The sequence below is a fragment of the Rhynchophorus ferrugineus genome, unplaced genomic scaffold (assembly GCF_030347505.1).
Source record: "Rhynchophorus ferrugineus isolate W39M unplaced genomic scaffold, kcgeb_rfMv2 rfM7, whole genome shotgun sequence".
Classification (NCBI taxonomy): domain Eukaryota; kingdom Metazoa; phylum Arthropoda; class Insecta; order Coleoptera; family Curculionidae; genus Rhynchophorus; species Rhynchophorus ferrugineus.
Window position 1 is genome coordinate 25262920 of NW_027472586.1, and position 24467 is coordinate 25287386.

The following is a 24467-nucleotide window of genomic DNA, read 5'->3' on the forward strand; positions in this document are numbered from 1 at the left end:
ACGCAGTCTAGGCGGGAAACAATTCCCAGATGCAATAGTCAAACGCATTTTTCTGGAACAATTGCCCGAACAAGTGAAGACAATTTTGGCGATAAACGATGGGACCAGTCTGATCGCGCTTGCTGCAATGGCCGACCGCATAATGGAATTGTTGGAACCGACTATATCCCAAGTACGAGCAACGCCGGCTACGATGCCAACACCGCAAGCGTATTCACAATCGGATAACAATAGCCAACAAATAAATGAACTCACGAGAATGGTGCAAGAACTACGGCAGGAAGTGAAGGAAATGAAAGCACAACCACAACAGCGTCAACACAATCCACGACTATATCAGAACAGACGCAGGGCCAGTAGTCGAGAACGGACACCACGACGAAACGCGGATCAAACGATATGTTTCTACCATCAAAGATTCGGTTCCGAAGCGTATCGTTGCACACTCCCATGCAGCTGGAAACCATCGCAGAAGCAGTCGGAAAACTAAATACTCCAGCGCGTGTCGAGGCAGCCGCTGGGGTTTCCGCTACAAAACGCTTCCTAATCAAGGACATCAAAATTGGCACGCGATTCCTTATAGACACCGGTGCCGACATTTCAGTGCTCCCCAAATCGTATTCGAGTTATGCGAGCCCAACGAAAAAAACTCTCTATGCTGCCAACAAAACTGCGATTAAAACATATGGAGAAAAACGGATGACGTTGGATTTCAATCTAAGAAGACCATTCCTTTGGACGTTCGTTATAGCTGACGTGGCCCAACCGATCGTGGGAAGCGATTTTCTTCACGAATTCGACCTATTACCCGATCTGCGAAACCAGCGACTCATCGACCGTAAAACCAGCCTCACCTCCATCGGACAAATCTCGCAAGATGCACGGACGCCGACCATTAAAACCGTGAATGGCGAAGCCGATTTTCATAAAGTTCTCGAACAACACGTGGAAGTAACGCGACCAGCTAAGATCCGGGAACCGAAGCACAGCGTCAAGCACCACATTATAACGCGCGGGCCCCCATGCACCGCTAAGGCACGACGGTTGTCACCCGGAAGATACAAAGCAGCTAAAAAGGAAATCGAAGAATGGATTGAAGATGGGATTGTCACTCCATCCAAGAGCCCATATTCCAGCGCAATTCTGCTACGGAAAAAGAAAGACGGTAGCTGGCGAATATGTGGTGATTACAGGAACTTGAATAATACAACGATTCCGGATAAGTACCCAGTTCCTAATATTCAAGATTTTGCACACAAACTCCACGGCTGTACAGTTTTTTCGACGTTGGACCTTCAAAGAGCCTATTTTAACATTCCAATGGCCAAAGAGGACCGTGAGAAGACTGCTATAATCACGCCATTCGGCCTCTTCGAATTCAACGTGATGTCATTCGGTCTAACAAATGCAGGACAGCCCTTTCAACGATTTATGGACTACATACTCCGGGGACTTGATTTTGCGTTTTGTTATATAGACGACATACTTGTGGCATCCAAGACCGAAGAAGAACATCGAGACCACCTGAACCAGTTGCTGGATAGGCTGAAGCTCCACGGTTTGACGCTGAAGACCGAAAAATGCGTCCTAGGTAAACTATCAGTAGAATATCTTGGACACGAAGTGAACGTCAGCGGTACCAAACCATTGAAGGATAGAGTCAGGTCAATCCAGGATTTCCCGAAGCCCCAAACAGTCACAGAGCTCCGACGGTTCCTGGGTATGATCAATTATTATAGAAGATTCATCCCACATGCAGCAGAACCGCAAGCATCACTTCATGGGCTCACGGCAGGCGCCAAAAAGAAAGACAAAAGACCCGTAAAATGGACCCCGCAAACAGAAGCCGCATTTGCAGAATGCAAACAACAACTCACCAAGGCAACCTTACTGCCACACCCAATGGAACAAAGTAAACTTTTCCTCATCACCGACGCATCTGATTCAGCGATGGGCGCCGCACTAGAACAAATATCAAATGGTAACAGACAACCACTTGGTTTTTTTTCTAGAAAGTTCTCGCAGACACAAGCGAGATACAGCACCTACGACCGAGAACTACTGGCGATATACGACTCCATCAAATTCTTTAAACACATAATCGAAGGCAGGGAGACGGTGATATTCACAGATCACAAACCGTTAACCTACGCTTTCGACCAAAATCCAGACAAGGCATCACCACGGCAGCAGAGACATTTAGATTTGATCGGACAATTCACAACAGACATCCGACACATCGAGGGACTTAAGAATAATGTCGCCGACACATTGTCCCGTATTAACGACATCACCATGCCCGTCATAGTTTCTACTGCAGATATCGCACGTGAACAAGAACGAGATGCCGAATTACACAAACTGTTGCGAGAACCGATGTCGTTGACATTGAAATCACCCCGATTGGACAATACAGAAGCAACAATATATTGCGACATGTCGAATGCCACCATTAGACCATATATCCCGCAGACTCTCCGGAAGAAAATATTCGACGTCGTCCATAACACCGCACACGGAAGTAGCCGCGCACCCCTGAAGAGCATTGCCGACAAATTTATATGGCCCGGTATGAACAAGCAAATCAAGCACTGGTCTCGCACTTTTCTGCCGTGCCAGCGATCGAAGATTGGCAGACACGTACGCAGAGAGCCTCTTCATATTACCATACCAGACGAGAGATTCAGCCACGTTAACATCGACATTGTAGGACCGATGCCGACATCTCAAGGTTATCGATACTGTCTTACAATGATCGACAGACTAACACGGTGGCCTGAAGCAACACCAATTAAGGACCTATCTGCAAGCACCATAGTCGACGCATTCTTTGGAACATGGGTAGCTAGATTTGGAACGCCAAAGAAGATAACTACAGATCGAGGATCGCAGTTCGATTCTCAATTGTTCGATGCACTTGCTAAAATGATAGGAACTCAGACCATCAGGACAACAAGCTACCATCCGGAGGGAAACGGACTGATCGAACGCTGGCATCGAACATTCAAATCAGCTATAAAAGCCCATCAAACAAATGATTGGGTCAAGGTACTTCCCGTGATAATGTTGGGACTGAGAAACAGTTTCAAGGAAGATTTGCAAACGTCAGCAGCAGAAATGACATACGGGACCACGCTACGATTACCCGGTGAATATTTCACCGAGGAGGAACCACATCAAGATCCCAGAATTTTCCTTGAGCATCTTCGGACCACCATGCGAAAAATCAGACCTCAAGGCACAGCACACCATATCAAGCCGCGAATTTTCACACACAAGGCGCTCCACGAATACACTCACATTTTCGTTCGAGTCGACCGTGTCAAGAAACCTTTAGAACAGCCATATGAAGGGCCGTATAAGATAATAAACAGAATTAATGAACATTGTTATAGGTTAAACATCAACGGCAAAGACACAGAGATCAACATAGACCGACTGAAACCAGCATTCATAGAGGCTGAAGAAACGAACAACAAAGAATCGGAATCATGTATTAGAACGTATCCAGGACCCAAAACAAAGCGCGTCACATTCGCTCCCAATCTAGGTCGCTAGGGGGGGGGAGTGATGTGGCGGCTTAGGCAACCAGACATACTGCACAACGCGCAAAGCCCAAAAATAAAACCGACAACAGTGAAGGGTATTTCTTCTTCTTATACTTTACACTGGCCGATTGCCAACTGGTGTAATTGGCACCATCGCATTCGGCCAGGTATAAATCCAAATTACAACCCTCGAAAAACCCTCTTTCTCATTTTTTCGCTGTCAGAAGAAGTGCCCCTTGTGTCGTGCCGGACCATTGTCTGTAAACAAAGAATTCCACGTGGTCCTTGTTTTTACTAAGTTATTGTGTGGGTTGCATCGCATAGAACCCACAAAAACTTTGCGCCAGAGTCCCCTATTGAGTTGCATCTCTATTACTATATGGCTGTAGCGCTCATACAATTTTATATCTTAAGGCAACTACTCTAACATTTATTTATGCAATACGAAGACCGTCACTATATAGGCGCCGTCACGCAATTATTTATGTGTCCAACATTGTAGAAAAGGTTGTAAATGTATTTATGTTATTGTAGTTTCTGTTTTCTCAACTAACTCATATTCCTGGTATAACGATTTATATAAAAATACAAAGTTACAAGAAGACTAAGTTAATTGAAATTAACCGTTAGGATATTGAATTCCTTATATAATCCATTTCAAAATACTTTAATCTGCTATAGCAATCTGTTCTATGCGAGATATAAATTACATAGATATATATCAGATCTTAGCGAATGTATATACATATATACAAATGTTTTTAATTAATTTGATTAATGATTTTTAAAAATATTAATATTTCTAGAGACGCATAACGGTTATATTTTAAATTAACAATATAATTTTTACATCTAATATAATTTAGCTATGATAGCTCTTTAATGCAATCAATGTTATGAATATCCTAGTTTAAGAATTTTTTTAATGGCGAATGCGCCGCCGTGAATAAATTCAATATTTCTAACAATGGTTAAGGAATAAGTTAACCGGTTTGAGAAAAAAGTACCAAGACAGATTGAGAACATAGAAGCGTCGAAGTACTACAATTGTTTGACAACAGTGAACTTACCTGGAGGTTGAAGTGGCAAAACCCTTTGAACAAATATAGATAAATTAACAATAACAACAGTGCCGTGTTTTAAAATTATGTAGAGTGCACCAGTGGGAGTACGTCTATCAATATAATTATGATAATTTTATAAATATAATATAATAATTTTTGCCTCCAATATGATTTAGCTTTGATAGCTTTTAATGCAATCAATATCATGAATATCCTAGTTTAAGAATTATTTAAAAAATGGCGAATGCGCCACGCTGATTAATTCCAATATTTCTAACAACGGTCAAGGAATAAGTTAAGCGGTTTGCGAAAAACGCACCGAGGGAGATTGAGGACATGAAAGGGTCGAAGTACTACAATTGTTTGACAACAGTGAACTTACCTGGAGGTTGAAGTGGCAAAACCCTTTGAACAAATATAGATAAATTAACAATAACAACAGTGCCGTGTTTTAAAATTATGTAGAGTGCACCAGTGGGAGTACGTCTATCAATATAATTATGATAATTTTATAAATATAATATAATAATTTTTGCATCCAATATAATTTAGCTTTGATAGCTTTTAATGCAATCAATATCATGAATATCCTAGTTTAAGAATTATTTAAAAATGGCGAATGCGCCACGCTGATTAATTCCAATATTTCTAACAACGGTCAAGTTAAGCGGTTTGCGAAAAACGCACCAAGGGAGATTGAGGACATGAAAGGGTCGAAGTACTACAATTGTTTGACAACAGTGAACTTACCTGGAGGTTGAAGTGGCAAAACCCTTTGAACAAATATAGATAAATTAACAATAACAACAGTGCCGTGTTTTAAAATTATGTAGAGTGCACCAGTGGGAGTACGTCTATCAATATAATTATGATAATTTTATAAATATAATATAATAATTTTTGCATCCAATATAATTTAGCTTTGATAGCTTTTAATGCAATCAATATCATGAATATCCTAGTTTAAGAATTATTTAAAAATGGCGAATGCGCCACGCTGATTAATTCCAATATTTCTAACAACGGTCAAGGAATAAGTTAAGCGGTTTGCGAAAAACGCACCAAGGGAGATTGAGGACATAAAAGCGTCGAAGTACTACAATTGTTCGACAACAGTGAACTTACCTGGAGGTTGAAGTGGCAAAACCCTTTGAACAAATATGGATAAATAATGTATAACAACTGTGCCGTGTTTTAAAACTATGTAGAGTGCATCAGTTTGAGTACGTCTATCAATATAATTATAACAATTTTATAAATATAATATAATAATTTTTGCATTTAATATAATTTAGCTTTGATAGCCTTTAATGCAATCAATGTCATGAACATCCTAGTTTAAGAATTATTTTAAAATGGCGAATGCGTCACGGTGATTAATTCTAATATTTCCAACAACGGTCAAGGAATAAGTTAAACGGTTTGCGAAAAAAGCACCAAGAGAGATTGAGAACATAAAAGCGTCGAAGTACTACAATTGTTTGACATATGTAGAGTGCACCAATGGGAGTACGTCTAGCCAACGCTAATCAAGTTTGGGTATGAAATTCTTTTTTAGATTTTAACTCTAAGAACAATATAATGGAAACATTTCTAGATCGTTGAAGTTAAAAACTAGTTGTAATGTGTGTACCAAGGGCTTCTGAAATAACATAAAATGACACAAAAATTAGTTCATATTATTGAAAACAATTTAAAACTTTTTCTTGAGACGCATAGTATAAATGAAACTATTTATGTATAGGGTAAAATACTGTAATATTTTCTTTCAGTCACAAAATGCTTTTTAAGCTACTATATATAAACATTTCTTACAAATATATTAACATCTAACCTATAAACTAATATTTCAACACCAAGTCCCGTTCTCGATCCCACGCTTGTAGTTGTTCCACTTCACTTGTTCTTTGAAACCGTTAATATCACCATTATCATTCAGGTTCTTTTCGTGAATGTAAACTTGTGTTTGTCCTTTGTGATTACGTTTCCTCGATTCGTTCTTCAGCTGTTGTTCATTAGGAACCGTGTTGGATGAATCCACAGATTGGAGACTGTGGGTTTTGTGCAGGGAGAGCCGAAGAGGCTTCTTCGGTGGCGTCGGTCGTGGTTTCGAGTTTTCGTAAAGGTTTTGATAATGGGGTGGCTTCCGAGTACTATCAGCCTCCGATGCGTAATCTGTGCTTTTATATCCGTTTCTGGTAGATGTCGAGTTGCAGTCGCTATCGAAATCCAGCGATTTGACACTTCTGGTGTTTTGTATCTTTTTAAATAACCTGTTGAGTCCTTTGGATGGACTCTCAGGTGCGTCCAGATCCTCTACGCTCCTAGAATCGTAGTATTTTGGTCCTATATGAACTTCCGATCGAAAGTCCAGCACTGAAGTTGACTTTCGTGCGTTGTAATGTTTCAGAATATCCGCATCATACTTTTCGGAGGCTGTAATACATTTCTGCCGATGCTTCTCATATAAACTGAGATCCTTACATCCTCTGGTTAACTCGTGAACAATCTTCGTCGCTTTCTTATAACTCTGATCCATCACATCATTGCCGTATTCTTTTTCCGAAGTTGTTCTAGAGAAATCAACAGAATATCGGTTATTTTCTTGCGTTCTTCTGCTGTATCGTCGATCACCATTCGAATTTGTTTCAGAATTATAATCCTTCTCGCGATGGTGATGGTGCTTTCGGTATGAGATCTTTTCAACCTGGTCCAAACTTTCTCTGCTTGTTGAAGTTTTCCTCGGCGATTTGTGGCGGTGGTTTTTGTGACAGTGATAGTCGGGTTGTGGACTAACAGCTGATATATGCGTGCTGGATACATTCGATAAACTGCTTTTTGATCGTAACATCAGTCCATCTTTGACGTCTCCGTTAGATACCAACGTGGTCATTTGCGGCCCTTTTTGGAACACTTGTATATCACTAGAGTGGGTGGACGAGTGAGTTGATACTGGCGAGTGTTGAGTGGTGATGTTGATGTTGGTTACGTTTTGGTTGGACTTGGAGATGGATGACGTAGGTGAAGTGATGCGTATGTCCGATTCGGATTTCCGATTCAGAAGTTCTGACACCTGCAAAACAAATTAAACTTAGTGATGGTATATTTTGTATAATTTGCTCATAAAATCATTTGCGATTACAAAAAATAAATCCAAAATAAATTACAAAAAACAAAAAAAAATATCGATATATTGGAGAAAAAAAAATCGATATTTTTTTAAACCGTTATAATTAAGGACCAAAAATTACCAAACCAGTAAAACTAAGTACCAATTTAAATAGTGTAAAAATGTATTGAATGTTTTTTATAATGTTTAGGTAATATAATTTTTTTTGAAAAATATCGAAAAGGATCGGCTTACAAAAATATCGATATATCGGTCAAAAAAATATCGATCAAAAATATCCATATAACAAGTCAATTGAAAAGTCCCCGGTCTACCATAGTAAAACACATATTTTTGGTAAAATAAATTTTTTTTATTCAACATAATTCCCTTCAAGGGTGGTACACTGATTATAGCGACCCACCAACTTTTCGATACCATTTTTATAGTACGTCCTTTCCTTCAAAGTAGGCCTCAGTTTCGGCGATCACCTCTTCATTCGACGAAAATTTCTTCCCAGCGAGCTATGACTTTACAAGGACAAACTCTAGCGAAGGAAACAAGAACTAAGCATAAGTGGTAAATATGCTATCTTGAATGTACATTTGTTAATTAGGTGGATTCGGCTTCCAGAGAATACCACTACATAAAAAGCGCATCTGGAATTCTAGCTCATAGGTGGCATGGAAAAAAATTCAATGTAAATATAATAAAACACAACCCTAACCTACAAACTATTATAACTGTATATTTAATTGTAGTTAGGAGATAGTATAAGCATTTGATATACGGTAATGTTAAAATAAATTATATTTTGTAACAGTATTTTTTAATTTAATAACATAATTTTTTATTTTCAATAGGTTAATTATTTTATTTAAATTATAATTTTGTTGTATATCATAACCAAAATGAACTACAACTCAGTTGATATGGCAACATTGCAAAATTTTGTCGTCATCAATTCAGATGATGTGAGTTCACTGTTTTATTGAACGGACTATAGATATGGTGTGGTCTAAAGAAGGGCAATCTGGCCTTATTTCAACGGTTTTAGAATAAACTATGGACGAGTGCTGATAATTTACTATCGTATTTCAGAAGCAGGGATCTGCATCTTTGAGTCTGTCAGGTTTCTCGACGGCCTGGATCGGACAAGACGACTCAAAAGGACTTTTAACAGGTGTTGGTAGAATTAGTTCAAAAGCAGACTATAGCGCTAGTGTACTTGTTATATGTCCCACTAATATGGGAACACATTCATGGACCCTAATGATGAATATAGACATGTACGAAGCGAACGGTTCGGGATCTGCGCGAGATCATGCGCGAATATTCGGCAAGGATTCAGCGAATATCTCTCCATTCGCGGTGATCGAAATCAACTCGTGGCGCGTTCGGTTTCTCTCGGAAAGTTTCGGTCTCCAAAAATAATTTGGCGGTTTTCTCCGTTTGGTTCAGAGGCGTGTATTATTTTGTTTATAACCTTATTTTTCACAATGGCACGCGAAAATAAAATGTTGTTTAAAGTGTATCAAATTATTATAAGAATGGCCGGTAACAATAAAGAAAGTTATGATAAAGAAGAATATACGAATAATATTTTAAAAACTTTTATGTTTATATGACTTATGACCTATATATAGTATTATATTTATAGAAAAATTTGTTACCTGTTTAAATTATTTCAGACACAGCGGCTAAGTAGTATTTAAAATTTAAAAGCTGACCAGTACAACATGGTTTGGTTGGAAGAGCCACAGAGCCAAGATGGACACATTACATTTGAGACATATTTTGGAAAAAATGAAGGAATAACGCCTTGAAACTGCAGTGATATGATATCTATTGTCTAAAGAATAACATAGGCAAGTGAGTCTTCTAAAATTACTGTATTTAATGAGCTTTACTTTATATTTTAGGTCAAAAGTCTTTGGGAAAGAAGCTAAAAACCGATTGTTGAGTATAATGCGATTAATGGGTGGTTCTTTTTACATGTTGATATATTCGTTATGTTTTTATTATGTTTACATTGTTCCATGAATTCAAAAAAATTAGTAGGAATATGACATTATTATATTATTTTCAACATTTTTTTAATTGGTATTTCTAGTATTTGCACAAATTTCATATATGCTCTGTATAATAATATATCGGAATATAATGTATAATGCAACCCTTGGCAAACTTAATTTTTTATGTTATTAATAATTATTTTATATGAGATTATTATTAAACTTTTCTCTCACCCAACTGACAAGTTTTGTACTATGAAGTGTATTAATAAATGTAATTCCCATCAATGGGAAATAAGAAAAACAACCCATATTTTTATAACACGTTATTTTGCAATTACCATTTGAAAATAGAAATTAGAGTTAAATGTTATTTCAAATTTCATAACAAGGTTCTTGTAATCAAAATAAAAATATTTTAGCCGGCTTGGTGGCGCAGTGGTAAAGGCGATAGGACGGTCCTCCTACTGTTGCGATAGCCGCGGGTTCGAATCCTGCTGGGGCATGATCGTAAATTTATGTTTGTGATTGATTAAAATTTGTGATTGTTCTAGGCAAGAGTGGCTAGGTAAGACAGGATGTTTTCTGGGATGATTTATAAAGTTGGTCACTCGCCAGTTGGTAGGCTTAATGCTGAGGACCGTGGTTCGGAGCCCACGTTAAACTTTAGGTCCAGTCCAGATAAACCCATGGTTAGTAAAAGGAGACTTTAAGATATATAAAAAAATTATTTATTCATATTTTTTTATGAGATTTTTATATAATCTTATGTATTATTAATCATTGATAGATATTAAACTCATATTTATCGTTCAAAGATTTTATAGTAATAGTTAAATTACAAATAAAAACAGGTTGATTTTCTCTAAACCAAAACCTATGTCATTCATAACCTCGCCAATTTTTCCCACGTTCGGTCAAATTTGTTAAACATTTTGTTCGTCATTAAGCGCTGAAATTCATGCGGCGAACATTGAAACTAAGCAAAGTGCATGCGCACTACGACGCTGAACTAATTTCGAAACCTGTTCGACAAGAATTTCGCCGAATTCCGTTCTGGTTAAGCGCGTTTTCAGTATTCTCTGAAAATTTGCCCCCAATGCTCAGGTCTGTACCCACCAAAAGGGATTTTAATGCGAGATTATTTAGTCTTTTTTTAATCGTATAATATTTTTCTTTCATCTTTCTCCTCGAGAATCTGAATTAATTACTGAATTATGTTTTTTTTTTGCTTAAATCAGAACAAATTTGCTCAGAACAAGAATATTATGGGTTGCTTGATTGCTTTAAATCACTTGTAAGCCCATGTTGCTGATCAAATTGATTTACAAGATTGTTGGCATTTTCACTATTTTCCCACAGATAACTTTAATAATCGATATTATAAACTTTTTATTAAAAATTACTAATACTAATTATATAGAAACTGAAAGCTGGTATCAATTAACATAAATTATTGATAAATTAACCAAAAGGGGAAATATATTAGAAAAAATTAATAATTTGCATCAGTTGAATAAATTATCTATTTTCAATTTAACGCTTTCATTAACATGTTGGGATATTCAATTTCCCGCGGACTTTAGTTAAATGAACTCCATTAAATCTTCTCGGCAAGGCCGGTGAACAAAAATAGTTTAACGTGAAACCAACCTGTTCTTCCAGATAAGATATCCGATGAGTTAACCGAATGTTATCGGATTTAAGGCCGTCTTTTATCCTCTGGGCCTCGTCGGCCCTTTCTTTAACGTTCTCCAGTTCGGACCTCAACGTCGCTACTTCCTGCGTCGGCACGACGGCCGTCGACGGAGCGACGTTGCCGGTATCACTCAGTTTTCTTAGAATCACCAACTGCGCGGGATCCGGGTCCGCTGCTAGAAGTCTGACCAGATCGTCTCGGGTCTTGGTCAAGACGATTTTGCCGTTCACTTCGATTAACCTAAAAAACAGAAATAAAATATTTGTTAATCCCTCGCAGACTTATCTAATTGTTGATCTGTGTTGCCCATCTGTCGTTTAATCCTACTAAAGCGATTACGAAACACATCCATTAGGAGAATCGACGAGTGTGATTGGAAAGAAAACGGTAAATGTCAACAAATGCATCTATGAATTATTGATTGGTTACTGGGCAACAGGTGGTTTTAAAAACTTAAAACAGCAGTTTTCTTGATAAAAAAAAACGATATAGTGTATTAATAAGGCCTATAAATTAGCTTTAAAAGATTTTTTTAATTTGCAATTTTATTGTAAAAAGTCAGTGCAGCGTATTTTATTCAAAGTATTGTCTATCGATAGCCGCTACTTCTTACTATCTTTCAGGCAAATTACGTATTCCACTACGTATACCAATTAGTCTTCATAAGAAGTGAAGCGCCGCTCAGACTGGTCACGACTCATATGTCGGAACAAGTAGTAATCAGAATGAGCAAGGTCTGGAGTATACGGCGGGTGGGTAACACATCTGCTTTTAATGTTTCCAAGTATGTTTTTACCAGTTTTGCAACATGTGATCGAGCACTGTCATGCTGAAGAACAACTTTGTTATTTATGTACTCGTACTCCTATGGTTTTTCGCGCGGTATTCGGCTTAAATGCATCAATTGTATATAGCGATTACCATTGATTATTTCATTAAGTTTAAGCAGCCCATAGTATACCACAGCGAGCTGAATCCGTTAAATACAGGGCTCTACCTTGAAGCCATGGATACTGGGCTTTGTGGTAAATGTTAATGCATGCATGACCAGGTCGTTCGCATGATGTTTCTTTCTTTGGTTTACCATAATATATTCAAATAGCATAGCATCATTAGTAACAGTATAATGCAAAAAATTTTCTGCTGAAGCAGAATATCACACATAACTAAAAGTCTTTCAATAACTCTTGGCTTAAATATACTTTAAAATATATCCAAGCCTATGGATCATTCCTATGTTCTCCAAGAGATTAGAAATTATTTTTCGTTAAGTATTATTATTATAGTATATTATTATATTATATTATTATATTATAGTAAGTATATTCAATTAAGTATTAGTTGTAATAGTAACTCAAAAAGAGAGAACAAGAAGACTATTTGAAGGTCTATTTGTGCTAATATTTTTAAGTTGTTATATTTTGCTTTGAAGACTGAGCCTTGTTACTAAAAATAAGTGTACTCTGAAAATTCTAAATAAAACGTAAATAAATGGTTATACTTCTATATTTCATTGTAAGAAATTGCTTAACATCTAAAACTGATTAAAAGCGAATATGTTTGAAAATGAAGAGAAAACAAGATTGTTTAATTATAATTGAAAAGTCTCCGGCCTACCATAGTAAAACAAATTCTTCTGGCAAATTTTTTTTATTCAACATAATTCCCTTCAAGAACAAGAAATAGTCGCTGGAGGAGAGATCTAGAGAATACGGTGGATGAGGAAGCAATTCGAAGCCCAATTCATAGATTTTTGTCATCGTTTTCACTAACTTGTGACACGGTGCTTTGTCTTGGTGAAGTAGCACTTTCTTTTTTTTCAAATGCAGTCATGTCTCGGTGATTTTGTCCTTCAAACGGTCCAATAATGCTATGTAAAAGTCGCGGTTGATGGTTCTTCCTTTTTCAAAGTAGTCAATTAAAATTATTCCATGCGCATCCTTAATACAGACGCCATAACCTTGCCAGCCGATTGTTGCGGTTTCCCACGCTTTGGAGCGGGTTCATGGTGTGCAGTTCAGTCGGATGACTGTCGATTGAATCGTGAATTCGAAAATGATATGATGTGCACGTCACGTCTGTTGATATCTTCACAGTGTATTGTATTTAATTCAATTTCAATTTACAGACATTCAAAATCATTTTGTGGATTTTTAACTGTTTTCGACGTTAACAATATCTTTTGGGCGTTCACTGGGTTCACAGTCTTCGGTGCTCATTTCACCACGTCTAAACTTAGCATACCAATCTATGATGGTTGATTTTCCTGGGACAGTGTCCGGAAACTCGGCATCAAGCCAAGTTTTTGCTTCAACTGTATTTTTTCAACACGCGAATCCGACAGCTGTCAAATTTATACACGCATCTTTTAAGGGTTAGTGCGAACTAAAAAATATATTGATTTAATTCTAGTAGCGCCATCTATGTGTCAGGCCGGGCACTGTTCAATTGACCTGTTATTTGTATACAGAACTCATTAAAAACTGACTATAATGGAAAAATTAAAAATGGAAAATAAAATAAATTATAAAAAAAATTTATGTTTCCTTTGGAAAAAAAATTAATGATCATTTTATGTTTTTGCTAACTTCTTGATAGAAAGAAATATTTAAGAAATTCAATCATTTCATTTAGTCAATTATTTTGGAAATTTTCCTAATTCATATAATACGTTATAAAGACCAAAAGTTGTTCACATATATTCATTATTCATTATTTTTGTGTTAATACATAATGGAACTAAGCTGAGGAAGCAGAAGAGTGCGAATTGAAGACTTTAAAATGTTAAAAGTAAGCCTTAAAGTAAATTAAATGTTAAATTATTTAATCCCTAATAATTTTTAACTATATAAATAATAGAATGCACTACAAGTTAATTCTTCTCTTTGGTTCTAATAATTTCTAATAATTCTAATGATTCTAATATATTTGGATAGACCAAAGTCAATTCAAATTATCCCCATTAGAATGTCGAATCATAATATTATATTGATTTTGTAAGTTTGTACTCTCTACTATATAATACTTTTTTTTGAAAAGGACAAAGATCACGTAAAAAAAAATGTTTCAAAATTCTTTACAGTGTTCCACTATTGTGGGATTTCTCTAAAAGATTTTTACGAACACTTTTCCTCTACACAAATTTTATACCGAATAGCGCACTTCCCCATACCTATACGTATTATATTGTATAGATATGTTAAGTAAGTGTAACTTGATGGTGTTAGAAGAAAAATAATTTGATTAACTTTTAATTTGATTTTTTTGTTAGAATACTGCAGTTCAAAAAATGAATTACATTCATAAGTATTATAGCGACTCCCTCCGGAATAATTATAGGCATGCTGTTATGATATGATATTTAAATGCAGATAAATGATTACTGATAATATTAAGAGTAATCTGAAACAATTACTTATTTGGATGTATTATATCAAATATGAGCTTATATATACTGAAATGAATTCCACCATATAGAGCGTTATACGTCCCTGTTTTAAGATCAAATATGCAGTTATTTTTAAAGTATCCAATGTTTAAAAAAACATCTATATTGCTCTATCTGAAAAAAATTACTAGTTTATAACAATTTAATCCAATTAATGAAACAAAATATATCTTAAATAATATAGATCAAAATAATATAGAATATTACAGTAACAATAATTATCAAACAATTTTTAAAAGTACTAGAAGTCAAGTAATTCAAAAATTAATGAAGCTCATTTCTTTCTGGCGTTTTTAAATATCAAGGTTTCAGTCAAATCTAATAATGATTATATGAGTAAGGCACTATAATAGCACGACACCTTAATGGTCATACTATCTCATCCGTATATCCGGCATACACCTGTATTGTGTAGACGCCATAACTATAACTTGTCAAGTGAGGCACAAACAATATGCGATGACTTTTAGTCATTGACCTTGCTTATACATATAAATTGTTTCAACTTTACCCAGACCAGAGAATAATTTTATTTTCATTATTAGTAAGAAACAGCACCGATATTGGCATCTAATAGCGATTTAATTAATACATAAATGTTGTTAACAAGTAATAAATTATGTAAAATGTATTGATTTTTTATTGCGAGTAATATTTCGAAACGCTAATATTTAATTATTTATTTATTTCTAACGCTATAGGTCAGTGCAGATGGTTAATATAGTCATCAATTTGATGATTAGGTGCTAACATAGTATACGTCTCATTTAAAATAAATATACGGTGTCTCAAAATTTACGCAAGATTTGCATTAAATAACATTTAATTATTATTACAAAATTTTGTAATATAATAATGTTCGATAAAGTACATAACTTTGATACAGAAATAGTCAGTCTGTCCGTCTTACTTAACGGCTCTTTTGGTGTTATATACAGACGTTTCTGCCGAATTTTTCCATGGCCATTTTGTATACATTTAGTTAAATATCCTCCTTCAAAAGACAAGTGGTTATGGGTTTTTTGACAATGAACTTTGGGATCAAATAACATCATCATAATAAAAGAACTGTGGCATGTGCAATCGTCCCGTTGAAACAACATGTTCTCAATGTCAATATCATCCAGTTAAGGTAGTAACATGCTCCTGTCATGTCGTTCTGTAGTTTCTGCTTGATCACCCATCGTTTTCAATGAGGTAACGGCAAATGGTACCAAAATACATACCAACCAGTAACATATCGACGATACATTTGTTTTTTTTTTGACAATCAATTATGAGTCATCAGAATTCCACATGTCTCAGTTATGAGAGTGTAAATGAGCTCCATAGCTTAGGAGAAGGGTGCTCAACCATTGCCATTTTGCATTAAACAACCTTTTCTCAAAAAAATATCACACAATTTTTATCACAAAATTCATCAGAATATTTTGAAACTTTTTGGTAATTGTCATTCCTGTCTTAAAAGATCTAGCCTTGAAAGTCTTAAGTAGATTCGGATTAACATATGATTACGAAAAAGTGCGCCGAAATCACATCACTAGCTGAACAAATATTGGTGGCTTTTAATTACTAGTAACAAACTATTTGACGCCCAACATAAAATAATATTACAACAGAAACAATGTCAGAAATCCTTAGTTTTTATTTAAGATAGAATATTATATTATTTAAGATACATACATGCAATTATTCCACATTTGTCATGGCAAACGCCTTAAAAGTAATTATGGGCCGCCAAAATTTTTTTAATCGTTTGTTTCGTCCGATTGATAAAAAAAATTGAGCTGCCTTGACTTGGAATAATTGTGTTTAGGACTATACGATATAGGGCACTTCTAAAAATTATTGTCCACGACACTGAATTGATCTTGGTGGACTTTCACCATCACCCTCATGCACTGCTTCTATATTAATATTGGCACGGCTTGTTCTTGTATGGAAAATGGATTTAACAGCACCAATTGATCTAATAATCATAGTTTATTAAAAAAAAAACAAATTTGCGAACTGTAACCTCCAAAATTTCATTATTATGAAATAATATGAAGACATTTTGTTACCGGTTAACCGTTTTTTATTGCCAACCGCACATATGGCAGCAAACTGAAATTTTGCGTAAATTTTGCGACACCTTTTAGAAGACCTCATATTCTGTTTTTACATAATGAGTATAAATGAATGCTTAATATTTAAATTAGCAATATAGAAATATAAAAAAGGTAATAATAATATTCTTCATTCACGTAAATCTTTTTATATATAGCGCTAAACAACATATTGTATAATGTTCTTTTAAGTTATAAGCTTATTTATATTTGTTGAAATTATGTAGAATATATTGTGTCAACAAATACATAATATCACATATTATATTACGATTTATTTTTTTGCTAAAAATAGCTTATTTAAGGAAGGACAAAATGTTAAAAATAGTATCAATCACATCACAAATCAAACAACTCCTCTCAATGTCAATAGGATTTAATTGATAGGATCATCAAATACCTTCCTTTTATGTAAATCCCAAGGCTATTACACCTCTATCCACTGTTAATTCAGCTTCTAATAATTTGGATATTTATTGTTTCATATACTGGACTTTATATATTACGTACACTATTCTCATTTAAATGTTACTCAAATATAATGCAGTAAAATTGTCACTTAATAGCTAGTTTTTGGATAGTAAATTGTTAGAGAGAATAACAGAGTGCTACGCTAACTCAAGCCATCTTTTGTAAGACGTTTGAAATTCTAATTTCAATTGAATATGTATACCTTTCGAATATAGATTCGACATAAATAAAATAGAACAAAAACTTTAAAAAGAACAAATAATATGAATAAATTAATTTTTTTGGCATTAATTACTTTGTTTTTAGATAAATTTGTTAACTTAATGGCTGTTATTGATGTAAAAATTAAATTTTAATTAGAATAGTAGTTTATTGCTATATATATATATATATTTTTTTTTTTTGCCCTCATAGATGCAAAATATTCATGCATAATATAAGCTTGGGGTAAAGTAATTACGGTTTCTCCTTATAGAGGGCTTTAAAGACGCATGTCCTTAATAATATTTATTCGATGAAGATATACTATAAAACTAACTTTATCCAATAAAACAGCCAATGCACGTCATCAATATGTATGACGTCAGCACGTTGCAATGTTGCCGCATGAAATTCGACTTTTGGTTCACAATATTTGCCAGTTTGTAACCTCTAATTATTATCTCTAACGTTTTGAAGAATTTTGTAGACATTTGACAACAGGGTCAACAAGTACTAAAATAAATCCAGTTTTATAAATTTGATGTTTTTACATTATTACAAACTGAATTTGGCAGTGTATCTACGACGCGCATTGACCGTTTTATTGAAGGGACGATAAATATAAAGCTAGCGTCATTAATTCCAAAAAGGAGAAATATAACTTATCGGAAATTGCGTGGTATCCTCAGTTTTGATACAAAATCTCAACACCATAAAGTCTCAGCAAATGCCATTGTCAAAATAATTTTTCTGGTAAATCATTGAAAAAATTTATGAATTATTATGTTAAACTCACAATAAAGATACGGAACTATATATCGACAACAAAACAAAATATGAACATTTTTCATAATACTGAATACGTAATTGACCCAATTTTAAAAGTAATGATTACGAGCGATGAATCAGGTATGTCAATATGGCAAAATCTCGTGGTGGCCAGACGAAGCATCACAAACGCGTGCTAAGATCGCATTGACTGCAAATAACGCGATACCAGGAAAGTGGCAGGAGGTCATCGGTCCGAACGGTTCCTATAATACTAATTAACTTTTGAATAAATTTTCATAAAAAAATATTAAAAAACGTTATTGTTTGGAGGGCATCAATCGTCAGACAATCTTCAGACTTCAACATAATAAAACTATTATGGACAGTTTTAGAGCATAGAGCGAGTAGTAGATTTTCATCCTCAACATCACTGAGTGAATTGGCGGATCGGTTGGAATAAGAATAGGGTATTCCGTTAGAAACTATTCAGATATTCTACGATACTATATCGAGCTCCAGCAACAGTTTCTGCTTGATCACCCTTCAATTTCGATGAGGTAATGGCAAATGGTCTCAAAATACACACCGACCAGTAACGTATAGACAATAAAGTGGTTTTTTTTGTCAATTAAATATGAGTCATCAGAATTCCACATGTCTCAGTTGCGACGATTAATGAATCAATCAAGATGAAAATGAGCTCCATAGCTTAGGATAACAACCTTTCTTCAAAAAAATATCTTGGAAAACACAAAAATTATCAGAATATTTGGTAATTGGTACAAACATTCCTGTCTTAAAAGACCTAGCCTTTAAATTCTTAAGTAGATTCGGATTAACATATGTTTAGAAAAAAGTGCCCTCAGTTCTTAAATATGTAAAAAATAAATACCGCAAATACGAAATTGAACCAATTTTAAAACTAAGGATTACGAGCGATAAATCAGGTGTATCAATATGGCATCGAGACTGGAAAAGCTCGTGGAGGCCAGATGATCACGTTGACTGCAAATAAGATGATACCAGAAAAGTGGCAGGAGGACATCGGTCCGAACGGTTCCTATAGTACTAATTAACTTTTGAGTAAATATCCATAAAAAACAAATATTAAAAAACGTTTTTGTTTGGAGGGCATCAGAATATCATCAAACGGCTTCACTGGTCAGCACAATCGTCAAATTTCAACATAATGAAACTATTATGGGGAGTTTTAGAGCACAGAGCGATGAGTAGATTTTCATCCCCAACATCACTGAATCAATTGGCGGATACTTTGGAATAACAATAGGACATTTCGTTATAAATTACTCAGATATTCTACGATACTATTTCGTGAAAAATTGTAGTTGTTTGTGTATATGTCAGATGTTCATATTATTTTGTCCATCCCCTACACATCTACTTACTGAAAACTCAAATGTAACTGATATACAACTCAAGCTAGATCAAGAATATTTATATAAGCATATACTATAATATGGAAGATGGATAATATAATTATTAGCGTTGGTAACTATCGACTGAAAACGACTATACTTCCATTCTTGTACTTTTACTAGTTTCATTCAACTGATTTGTAGCATTCTGGTTCTGTCGTCCTAGCCGCGACCTCGATAAAAATGTACCGAATTTATGCTTACATAGATTTATATATATAGTTTTATGGTTTTACTCGTAGTTTGTTTGTAAATAACAATATATTGTATGCTAATATAGCAGCATTTTGGAATGACAGTTGCTAAGATTGTTAATGTAATAGTGTAAAAAGATTAAAATTGAAAATGATAAATAGATAAGAGGTAATTTTTTATTGACTTTTTGGTTTGGGTCTAACTTTCTCGATTTTTGTTAAAAAATATATCCGTTCAATAATATAAAAACCAATTATTTCATTTAAAACATTTCTAGTAGTTATAGTGCGATCATTTTTAATTATGTCATGGATTAGATTTTTTTCTATGATCAGGTATATGTTTTTTATTTAGTATTTATGGTTATTGTACATCTTTATATTTTAGGTTTTGTTTAAGTTCTATTGTATTGTCTATATTTATTATAGTATATTATTTAAAAATAGCAATTGACATTAAAATACGATAAAACATTTGTGGGGAATTATTCCATTCCATAAAAAAATTCCATTCATTTTTACAGAGCCACAGAACATTCAAATATAACAGTAATTCCACTTCTTTTAAAATGAAATAATTAATAGTATGTTAATAGTATTAAGTTCTCGTTTTCTATTTTAAAGTTAGTACGTGAAGGAATATGTACATCTTCGTTTCGTTTATATTACCGTTGGAAAATATAAGCACATATTAAATTAACTGCCCCAAGCAATTATCTCCGTCCTTTCCTCTCTCACAATTTATATCGGTAAGGGTTCGTACATCTTCGTCGGACATCACGAATTGAAAAAACAGTTTAACCGTGTATTTGACTGAAAATAGTAGTTAGTGTTGAGAGCTATATTTACAAAAGAAAACATATACATGAATTTGACTGGAAATAGTAATTACTATATTCAGTCGCTAGTTTTTTGACCATCGACTGTTTCGACTCTTGTCAGTCGAGAAGTTCCAACGCTAATAATTATATAATGAATATTGGTAAATGTTAATGTAGATTATATTTATTTTATATGTATTATCGTTTATTGTTGGCCAGCATTTAAACTCGAGATCGAAATAACGACAGTCACCTTAACTGTATCCAAGTGTCGGTTAAATTTCGCCTGTCTTCATAAAATACTTCTCGAATAGACCGTATGGCATCGAATGGAAGAGGCATGTCTGGTTAATGCAGCGGGTGGGTAGAATTTTCCATTTGAGTGTTTATGTCTGGTTTTTACAACATGTAACTAAGCCTTGTCATATTACTAATTGCATTTTGCCGCGTTTCTGTTTACGACGACCAATTTCATCCACAAACACTTTCGACTGAACAGGACGTTATTTATCAAGTGATATTTTCAAGAAACGAATGATATTCAAAATTTTTTCGAGAAATTACATTTTTTCTGATAAAAATTACATCGTGGAATAATGGTCTACAAAATACCCAGAAATATAATCCCAGATGTTGAACACGGGCAGGGTGTCAGCAGCGCTAACTAGAACCCGATAACGAATAGCTGGCGGCAACCCCGAGACGTTTATTTGGGATGTTATTGAAGGGTATTTCGATTCATTCAGTGCTCAACCATCGTTTGGTTTAGACGTGCCACCATAGAATGCCCAAGCCTCGTCTCCAGGTAACACCGCTGCCATCCGTTTTATCTAATTTTATTTTTCACATTTTTTTATGTAGCCAATAAATAACAGTCACATAATTTAAACACCACAGTTTCATTTCGTTTTACCTCCATTCACCGAGCCACATCATTTACCCTAAACTGGTGACCCCGACGTGATCTTTCGCAAAATTGAATTTGGACTAGTGAATGGAGGGTACGTGCAACATGGTGTATTTTACGTGGTCGTTATATTTTTTGTTTCAAAATTTTCAATATTTTTAATTCGATTCGTTTTCGATTTTACCTTCAATATTCCTTTTCATTTTATTCCCATTCATTTCATTATTTCCAATTCATTTTTTTAAATTTTTTGTCAAAATTTTCCTTGACAATCTTTTGAACTTATAGATATTTTTACATCAGTGCTTAATCATCAACGTCTCGGCTAAACATTTCTTTCAGCGCTATGTTTAAATCATAATGTCTTCCTTCGCTCGCCGTCTCCGTCATAATGGCAGACATTTTGATTTGAAAGGCTGTGGGCAGCTTCGGTCGGATACCGTCGTTATTTGTTTTTTCTGAATTGCCGTAACGTATGTGACTACGGATAAGTCACAGAGCAGCTCCAGAAGTTAGGTACCGATTGCAGTCACCGTAGACTCATCATGTCTTCGCCGAGGTACCAGAATTGCTAACGTCTCGTCGTCAAAGAAAATAAGTTACCACGTCGTCGATGAATCGATCCTCCTACAGCGTCGATGCACCATATTCAAGCGCCAAAGCGACGATGAAGCAACGGTATCTGTAGGACCGGAATATATCAACAGCCGTACCAGATCGCAACTGTACCAACCACAACTGTTTCGATTTATCATGTTTTTCAAAACCCTTTTCATGCAGCACATTTTGGTTGGTATATATATATTTTTTGTATTTGATATTTTTCATACATTTTTGTATTTTTGTTGCTTGGAGTAATTGTATGTAAAATTCTGGCAGGGGAGCATTGTAGCGACCTTCAGGCATGTCGAATTTTACATCGTTGAATAACGGTCTACAAAAAACCCAGAAATATAATCCCAGATGTTGAACACGGGCAGGGTGCCAGCAGCGCCAACTAGAACCCGATAACGAATAGCTGGCGGCATCCCCGAGAGGTTTATCTGGGATGTTATTGAAGGTTATTTCGATTCATTCAGTGCTCAACCACCGTTTGGTTTAGACGTGCCACCAACGACTGCCCAAGCCTCGTCCAGGTAACACCGCTGCCATCCGTTTTATCTAATTTTACTTTTCAGATTTTTTTATACAGCCAATAAGTACGGTCACATAATGTAAACACCACAGTTTCATTTCGTTTTACCTCCATTCACCGAGCCACATCAGTTACCCTAAAGTAATATAATAGTAATAAAGCAATAGATCATATAAAGGTAAGACTTAACGGTACACCTTTAACAAGGCTTTAGATGTTATATTGTGTTGGACGGAAAGTGAGGTGGTGTGATGTGATAAATTAGGTATCTAGGCATACGGTTTCGTTTATATTGGAATAAGAACAGTCACGGCCTATTCCCTTAAAATAAAAGTTTTAATTTTTAAACCCTACTTTTTTCATAACTATTTTACATGAGTTACATTTCTCAAAATTTTCCATAATTAATTCGGAATCCTAGTAAATTTTTCGCCTTTTAGTATAAAAACTATTATTTAATAACTGACGCTATCTCATAAATAATACATTGCTAGAATAACAGAATAACAACGATTACAAATGATGGATGAGGTATTACTTTTATTTGTATAAGTAACATTCCCACACCAACATCGAACACATGAATTTTACAAGCCATTGTTCCCGGCCATTAACTAAACTAGCGCCATTATCTGAACAATAATTAATTTATCTCACTGTCTGAAATCACTTACGCAAATGCCGTTGAAAACATTCCAAGATTACCCAACAATAGGTAGGTAGAAATTAGTAAAGAAAAGAATGGTACTACCATCCGGTGCTTTCTTTCGCGTTAGAGAATACTGTTGTTTTTTGTTTTCGGATGTGATTAGGTCGAACGATATACTTTACCTGTCGTCTTTCTGCAGTCCCGTTTCTTCCAAGGCCCAGTCGATCCAAAGCCCGGGTATTTTCTCTTTGGGACCGAAAGCAAACTTGGGACTCTTCGGGTCGTATTCCAGTTTGATTGCTTGTATTATCACATATTCGCCGCCCTCCACACAACTGAAACATATCAATAGTCATATCATATATTGGTAAGTAAATTGGTAACAAAATACCTTGAATTTGGTTTACTATATTTTAAATTACATGGTCTGGTAAAGTGAAATACATTGTTTTTTCAATGCATGACTTTAACAAATTGAATCTCTCACTGTAAAAGTCCAGTAGATTTACACTAGATGCCATTAAAGGCGAACTTCTATTTATTGTATGAGTGACTATCTATTAACCAAGAAGTTCCTCAAAGTGTTAAGAGGTCAATTGAAAAGTCCCTGGCCTAATTACCTTCAAGGGTGACACACTGATTATAGTGACCCTCCAATTATTCGATACCATTTTTGTAGCACGATTTGTCCTTTGCTTCAAAATAGGCATCAGTTTCGGCGATCACCTTTTCATAGCATTCTCTTGAGATCTGAGAACAGGAAATAGTCGCTGGGGGGCCAGATCTGGAGAATACGGTGGATGAGGAAGCAATTTGAAGCCCAATTCATGGATTTTTGCTAAGGTTTTCACTGACTTGTGACACGGTACATTGTCTTGGTGAAGCAGCACT

At 35.0% G+C, this 24467-nt stretch overlaps 1 protein-coding gene across 4 annotated transcripts in view; it reads right to left on the reverse strand.

Annotated features, from left to right (window-relative positions):
• Positions 1-6351: 6351 nt before the first annotated feature.
• The window catches only part of sprt (PDZ domain-containing protein sprite), a 178643-nt gene continuing 160527 nt past the window's right edge, over positions 6352-24467 (reverse strand). For all 4 annotated transcript variants that reach the window (XM_076409730.1, XM_076409728.1, XM_076409731.1 and 1 more), the window contains exons 7-9: positions 23759-23911; positions 11390-11675; positions 6352-7685 (exon numbers count right to left, since the gene is read on the reverse strand). In XM_076409730.1, the coding sequence (XP_076265845.1) occupies positions 6462-7685; positions 11390-11675; positions 23759-23911 (1663 nt within the window). In that variant the 3' untranslated portion in view covers positions 6352-6461. The remainder of the gene's footprint in view (positions 7686-11389; positions 11676-23758; positions 23912-24467) is intronic.